This window comes from Helicoverpa armigera, chromosome 1 (genome assembly GCF_030705265.1).
Source record: "Helicoverpa armigera isolate CAAS_96S chromosome 1, ASM3070526v1, whole genome shotgun sequence".
NCBI lineage: Eukaryota > Metazoa > Arthropoda > Insecta > Lepidoptera > Noctuidae > Helicoverpa > Helicoverpa armigera.
Genome location: NC_087120.1, coordinates 7595665 through 7603456, shown reverse-complemented (window position 1 = coordinate 7603456; position 7792 = coordinate 7595665). Strand labels below are relative to the sequence as shown.

At 37.5% G+C, this 7792-nt stretch overlaps 1 protein-coding gene across 1 annotated transcript; it reads right to left on the bottom strand.

Annotated features, from left to right (window-relative positions):
- Window positions 1-293: 293 nt before the first annotated feature.
- Window positions 294-7448, bottom strand: LOC110374493 (locomotion-related protein Hikaru genki). Its single transcript, XM_049840114.2, has 10 exons — window positions 7262-7448; window positions 7090-7181; window positions 6782-6884; window positions 6496-6584; window positions 5920-6079; window positions 5369-5542; window positions 3635-3769; window positions 3203-3346; window positions 1955-2164; window positions 294-1697 (listed from the first exon to the last, which is right to left on the bottom strand). Exons 1-10 carry the CDS (start codon window positions 7353-7355, stop codon window positions 1435-1437), a joined length of 1464 nt encoding a protein of 487 aa, XP_049696071.2. The 5' UTR covers window positions 7356-7448; the 3' UTR covers window positions 294-1434.
- Window positions 7449-7792: the final 344 nt, after the last annotated feature.

Genomic DNA, 7792 nt, shown 5'->3' with positions numbered 1-7792 from the left:
TTTTATTATGTCCCCAAAGAGCTCCTAGAGAGATAAAGAGGAAAACAAGTCATAACTAATTCCGTATTAATGAAAAACAGAAGAAAACAATATTCTCAAACAAAAGTAAATGCAACAGTCTTGATATAGGCAAACTCATAGCGAAAGAACTTATGGATAATAATAGCAAAAACAAAAGGAAACGCGAAAAGCCCAATTCGCAAAATTCTAAATCACTAAACATGCAGCACACCCATCGTCCAAAATAGCGGAGAAAGGTGTAAAAATAACACAACTAAAGACCTTAAGGTATTTATTATTTAAACAACGTCAACAGTTAAATAACGATATTATGCTTACAACGACAAACCTAACTGTATTGATTTATAAAGAACATTCAACAATATTTAGGATGGCTACACAACGGAGGCATTGGATATAGGTACTAATACTGAGTAACAAACAATTATGGTTCAGCCATAACAATCACTAAATATAGTAACATATTATTTTATTACTAAGCACAGTAACAATGTTTCAACACCTACTTTTATTTAACATTTTACTTATACTATTATCATAAAGTTGATTCAATCGCGTACCGCGAGAAATCGTCAATCGCCTATTGGGTGCCAACCGTGTCTATTCAGAATTCCATCTCAAACAGTTAAGCCCTTTTAGCGTAAAAACATAAATAACAAGCAAACTTTTACAGTTACAGTTTTAACAGTATAAATAGCATACCTACATTTCTACTTTGGCACTTACCACTTACTTTGGTTTAACATCAAAATATAATAAGTAATATATTTTAGTTTACATTTCGAGATCAAAATATTTGTTTCTTTCTTAGTTTCCTAATATTGTATTGGATAAGAACTGTATGGCTAGACGCTGTGCATATGGCATTCACTTCTTGAATAACGAATTACATACAGATAGAAAGCAAAGCAGAAAATTAATATGATTGACATGAATTCAAATATGCCAAGGCCCATAACATGTTAAAAACAAAAATAACTTAACCTGTGTTTGTTACTAGCTACTTACAAACTACAAAATATATAATAACAGCAAGAACAATAAATCAACAGTAAAACTCTTTGGAAGATTTGACAAGCCGCCTTTAAAACATGTAGCTTGTCAAACTTATGCAGTGCTAACCCATACAGTCTATTCGCGGACACTATAAGGATGCTGTGGAAACCTCCCTTAATCCTGTCTATTAGTGAGGCAACTTTCTTACGCAATATCGCGAAGTAATCATGTAATTGTAATATCCATCAACTTTAACAAAGAGTTTGAATTCGCAAATCTAAACCAATTTGCATCAATAAAATGTAATGTAATACTTTCACAGCCTAACTATCACTAACACTTATCTAAAAACTAATAAGCATACTTTGGCAAGTAATATAATACTGTTAAAAATAAGTTTACATAATACCTTCGACATTACTCATCAATGTGTATCAGAGTGGTATTTTCGACATAAATGGTGTCTGTTTTCCGGATTTCTGAGGGTGGTAGGCAAAATGGAGGTGGGTGGGACCAAAATCCGTTTTCTGTGCATACTATGGAAGATTCGCCGACGATTTCGTAGCCCTCGTCACAAGAATATATCATGAGGTCGCCCACTGGGTACTTGCCGTGCTTGACTGATGGCTCCGTCAATAAGCGTCCATTAGCGGGCACCAGAGGGTCGGGGCAGTATATTGCTGTCGAAAAATATATAGTAATCATAAGTTAGAAAATGTAATAGTGTAATTAGAATATATTAGATATTATAATATGTTTTGTTGCAATTCATATTATTGTCCTACAGCGAAAAAAAATACTTGATTATATAACTGCTTTACATGCTCTTTATGCTGATTTTTAGACTACTTCGTACTTTATAGTGTCATGTAGTTATTGCAGGGTGAGTAAATCACCAGAAACTGTCGTGTTTGCAATGTACAGTATACAAACTCACGTATACAATGCGGCACTTCCCCAGACCACTTGCCGTCCATTTCGCACTCCAATCCCGGCGCCCCCACAAGTCTGTATCCCCAACTACACTGGAACATCGCGCGGCCGCCGAACGATGAGTTGTATTCCACCACGCTTAGGTGCGGTCCCAACGTTTTAAGTAGAGGACAGAATGTCTCTTCACATGTAGGGGGCAGTGACGACCAACGACCTGAAATAAAACAATTGGGTATTTACTTACGTCAATCTATACTAGTATTATAAAGAGGAAAACTTTGTTTGTTTGTTTGGTTGTAATGGATAAACTCAAAAACTACTGGACCGATTTTAAATATTCTTTCACCATTAGAAAGCTATATTATCTGCGAGTAACATAGGCTATATTTTATCCCGGTGCGGGCAGTAGCTCCCACGGGACGCGGGTGAAACCGCGGGAAAACGGCTAGTAAACAATAAATAGGTAATTGAAGAAAATGATTACTAAAATTAAAATGTTAAATGAATCCCCAGGTCAAAAATATTTTTTTTATCATATCCATAAGGTAAAGCATCTTAAAATAATGTCACTTTAATGAATATGTCCTGCGCAGCTGACTGATCTCCTTACAGCCGTCGTAGCCGAAATTGCCCTTGGACGCCATTATTAGTTTAAAATATGCAGGTAAGGTTGTAAAATGAAAAAAAAAAATAGTTTATTGCTATTACTTTACATTATTGGTTATGCCCTTAATCCTACGCCAGGATTCTCAGTTTTGTAGGACCTAGGCTCTACGGTCCGTTCACAAAAACTTAATCTTAGAACTGAAAACCTAAACTAGAACAATTAACACAATTTGAATGTGCGTTGTGTCTGGGCGTGTGTTTGTATGCGTGTCTGTATCACCTACTCTAGAATTTTTCCGTTTGGTTATAATTCAGCGTAAAGGGGTCTACACACCAAAGCCGCTGACCCGGCGGCACAGCCCGGTGGCTTCAGAATGTCCAAGCCGAACGACTTTGCCGGCGGCACGACTGCCGCGGCATGTGGTGTTCTAGTATTTGTCAAATACTCTATGAAAGCCGGCGGGCAACTGACTGAGTGAGTGGAGAGGGATGCCGTCGGCATAGGCATGCTGCCCCGCCGGCTTGCCCGCGCGGGCGCAAGCTGGCGGCATGATTGTACAAAATACGGCCGGCGGGTTGGGCCGCCGGGCTGTGCCGCCGGCGTCAGCGGCTTTGGTGTGTAGACACCTTAAGGAAGAAATATTACCATTGGCCATGCAAGTTAGTATCGCAGAGCCGTTAAGATGGAACCCCGGCTGACAGCTGAAGTGCGCCGAGTTGCCCAGCTTCGTGCCCTGAGTGAACTGGCGGATTCGCGGGGAGGTCACCACTATCGGTGGGCAAACCACATCTGTAAAACGGTACAAATATTACATAAAAATAAAATAAATAAAACTCGCATTTTTTTCTACTGCTTTAACATTTTTAAATTACAATAGTTTCATGAATTGTGTAATTACAATTAGACCTCTCCTAAGCCCTTCCAGATATCTCCAAAAAACAGCAGTTTTTCAACAGTAGTTCGGTCAAATTAGACCAAAAAATGAGTGAATGTATGTAACTTCAAATGTCTAAATTGACTGGACTATTAGGTATATGTACAGTGCTAGGTTGATAACTTATCGAAGATACAACTCACTAACAACTTTAATGAGCACAGTGTTGGTGTGACCGCCGGGGGAGGTGCACGTATACTGGTCGCTGTGTCTCACGGACATCTTGCTCAGCGTCAGCCGGTAGTGAGTGTCCTTCTCGCCTTCCTCACTCGACCACGCTGGAAATTGTAAACAAAAATCCATTATTGTATGGGTAACACAAAATCAAGATTACTTTTACTTTAAAAGAATATTTTAAGAACTTTTCATACTTACAACCTACAAACTCGAGTTTTTTTTTAAAGTGTATGCCAATGTAGCGCTACGAGCATTCGCAAGTCGCAAAATTTTATGGCAGAAGAAAGCAGTAAAGAAATAACAGTTGCATGCGCTTACATTCAGTACAACGACAGAAAATGTATTATAGACGACTAGTGCGGAATGTATTACAGCAATAATTCGCGTTCGGAAACCTCTCGAACATAGCAACGACGTCGACGGAGGCGCCATTGGCGATTGGCATCAGAGGGGGGACAGAGCGGCGCGGGGAGCAATCATGTACGAGGATCGCGGTCCGCACAAACTTTACCGATCAGCTGTGAACATAGTACGTGTCGCGCGCAGTTCAATTATATTGCTAATTTCCGTTGGAATAAACTAGTACCTATGTTTTGGAAGCAGTCTCCTCATTTCTACAGAAATTCCTGGCTATATAACAATTTTAAATGTTTTTGTGTTTAATTTATGTTAAAGCCCACGGTTAAACATAAATTTCAATATGTTGATGAATAAATAAACTGGAAAATATTATGATGAGCGCTTAATACTTTTGCTGCAGGCAGAAAATACGAAATTTTGGCAAGTGCAATACAAACACTGAAAAATCGCATTTAGAGTCAGGCTAGTGGAAGGCAGGTCGCTCGCTGAACCATAAAAATAAGACGGCTATAGTTGGTTCAATTTATTTACCTACATGTCTACATTTGCAGGGCACAGCCAGCTGGATGTAGAAGAAATTGTACGCAATGGTAAAACGCACAAAAAAACGGCAGGGCAAATAAATTTTTCACAATCGTATCAAATAAACCACAAAAAAATGGCAGCAAAACACAGCACTCGTCGCAAAAGTCTACTAGTTTAGTAAACCAAAAATATAATAAAGGTCGCTTGCGAAAGCAGGAAACACTTTGGCAATAGATGAAAAACTAGCTCTTCAAGCGCTTGAACATAATGCTTCATGATACTAATAGATCTACGTACATACAAAAAAGCGATTATTCGCACACGACTTAGCTCAGCTCTCAACTTATGAACAACAATTTTAATAATAGAGAATTGCTATTTTATTGAATAGGTATCAAAATCGCCAGCATCCAGTTTTAGCAGTTTAGATAGTAATGGAATCTAATATGTACCTACAGTCATTTGAAGGAGTATAAAATAAACAAATGCAAATTCGAATACAAAAAGTACTTATACATATACTAGTTTCCGCCCGCAGCTCTGCCCGTGTGGTGTGTTGATAAAAAGTATTCTATGTTCATTCTAGTACCACCAAGAATATGTGTACAAAGTTTCATGATGATCGCTTAAGACTTTCGCATTTTTAATATTACATAGTTGGATTGTATACCACACAGTATTTAAAAAAATCAACATATTAACTCATTTCAAATGAGTTTGGAATCTCAGGAAGTCACATCATAACGGAATCTTGAGGTAATGTGCAAACTTTTCAAGCTATCGCTAATGTCACGTCAATGGGTACAAAGTCTTACCAGAGTGGTGTTGTCCTAAGGCCTGCGTCCAGCTCCAGTCCGGGTCGCCGAGCGCTCGCGGCGACACGCAATCGAGTCGCACCGTGCTGTCGGGAAACACGTGCAGTTCACCAGAATGCTCCACCACTGCCGACCCGCTTAGTAACGTGTATTGTATCGTGGGTGGCGCGTCACCTGTAAGATGTGATAGAACATTTTAGTTGGAGGTGCCACGAAGGTACAGCTTCTAGACATCAAAATGAACAAGCATGATAAAAAGCCTCGCCTAAGTATACAGAAATGTCTAAATAGGAATATTGATTCTTATTTAGAGCTCTGTGTAATTATATTAATTAATATCAGCAATTTAATTATCAGCATCATATTGCTTTGCATGATTGGCTTCGAATACAAGTAAATAACAAAAGACTTTGTAGAATTCAACGGAGTAAGTAAGTAGTTCCACAGCAAGGATTCTTTAGTTGTACTCATACTGCCGAACATCATTTCTTTTGTTTGAAATTCAGGAATTATATAGAAAAACATGTGTATAACAGAATTTTGTTACATACCAGTAAAGTTGGTGACAACAGTAGTTGGTACACATTCGGGTAGTTTGGGAGTCCATTCTCCATTCTCACAATGTAGCATGTTGTCTCCTTTCAGCTTGTACAGGCCAAAATGTTTGCACCGAGACAGCAGCACGGAACCATGGGGAAAATGTGTGTCTTTCTGCAGAAACATTGAGATATATTAGTATATAGTGAAGATGGCAGCTCTGAAGTGGATAAACTAGATTTTGTATTTTGTGGTCTTTAATTTTTAATTATAATCCAATTAATTATGACCAATTATAATCATGGAAAATGTTTATGTTTATATCTTTTAGTATAATATCTTCCCGATCTCAAATATTTAACAACTAGCACTAGCTTCTGCCTGCGGTTTCACCTCTATTCCAGCATGATTGCTTCCTGTTGGCGGATGATGACAAAAACTATCCTGTCCTTCTCCTGGCTCTAAACTACCTCCCTGCCAATTTTCAGCTAAATGGGTTCAGCCGTTCTTGAGTTATACGTGGAGTAACTAACACAACTTTCTTTTATATATATAGATTTGCACATGAGGAATTAAAGAATGATACTTACGGTTATTGATGAATTTTTAAATGATATGGCCAGAAGTGGATGATCATTGCGATATAGACATTCCCTTAGTATCGGTTGAAATCTACCATCTGGAATTAACAGACAAATTGAATAAGAATGATATCTTGATTGCAGTAGTGATGATGGTTTCTGATTAAGTCTAAAAAAAAGATTGTTATTATTTTTATTTCAGTTTGAACATAATGTCTATTTTTGGGGTGTAATAATAAGTTCATGTTTATAGACTAAAAAACCTTTAGAACATTAAAATAAATATATATTCTACCTGAGGTATTGGAGCAAAGCGGTCCCACCCAGTTGCCATCAATGCATTTAATTTTACATATCAGCCTCTCATTCAAAGGCCCTATGAGTCCAGGGAATTTCACCTAAAAAACAAGAAACTGATCTAGTTAGAAATCTCAATTTAGAATTGACTTATAGCTTAATTCAAAGCTACAGGCCAGATGTTAATGTTTAAAGTTTGTTATTTGTACCTACTTATGACTTTTATCTAAAGCTATGAATATAATGTTCCTACAATAGCAAAACTTGTATTTTCTTTGCTACAAACCTATATTCGCACATACTCACCTCAGAAATTTTCGAAAAATCTGATCTAAACCTCGTTATATCCAGATTAGCATCCAAACTCTTAACGTCAGGCAGAGAACATTTGAAATCATCTGAAAATTAAATTTTCTTTTTTTTTTAAATGGCTCGTAGGTCTCGGATTTACACAACGTAATAATTTTCATGTTTTTACCTTGCGGATAGGTCACATTATCATCATTTTCACAATTCACCCATGAAAAAAACAGTAACAAATCTATAGACGAGTATAATAGCAAGCCAAACATTTCAACACAACACGACGCTTCTGCAGCTCCACCAAAGTTATACTCCAATTTAATTAACTGAATATAAATTAAATTAATCAATTTAATTAAATATTTTTCAATATTTTGTGTATTTATTAGTAAACTGACAGAACGTATGTATGAGTGTTGCCAACGTCTAAAATTATGGTACCTACCCATTACCTACTTACCTATCTATAACTTAGGGGAGTCCGATTTTAAGGCTGTCTGAATGCGATATTATACGTGATAGATGTGTTTAAATGAAAATCCTTTCAAAACTTTTAAAATGCAGTATGGAACCTATCATGCCATCATCATCGTCATCATCATCATCATCAGCCTATCGCAGTCCACTGCTGGACATAGGCCTCTCCAAGTGCACGCCACTGAGATCGATTTTCGGCTTCTCGCATCCAGCTCCTGCCAGCCGTCTT

Bases quoted from the DNA above. Each gene is read 5' to 3' on its own strand.
- LOC110374493 (XM_049840114.2), bottom strand. From the start codon at position 7,355: ATGTTTGGCTTGCTATTATACTCGTCTATAGATTTGTTACTGTTTTTT. The intron at 6,585-6,781 runs GTAGAATATATA...TGTTAATTCCAG, and splicing joins GCTTTGCTCCAATACCTCAG to ATGGTAGATTTCAACCGATA. The intron at 5,543-5,919 runs GTATGTAACAAA...CACATCTTACAG, and splicing joins TGTTGTCACCAACTTTACTG to GTGACGCGCCACCCACGATA.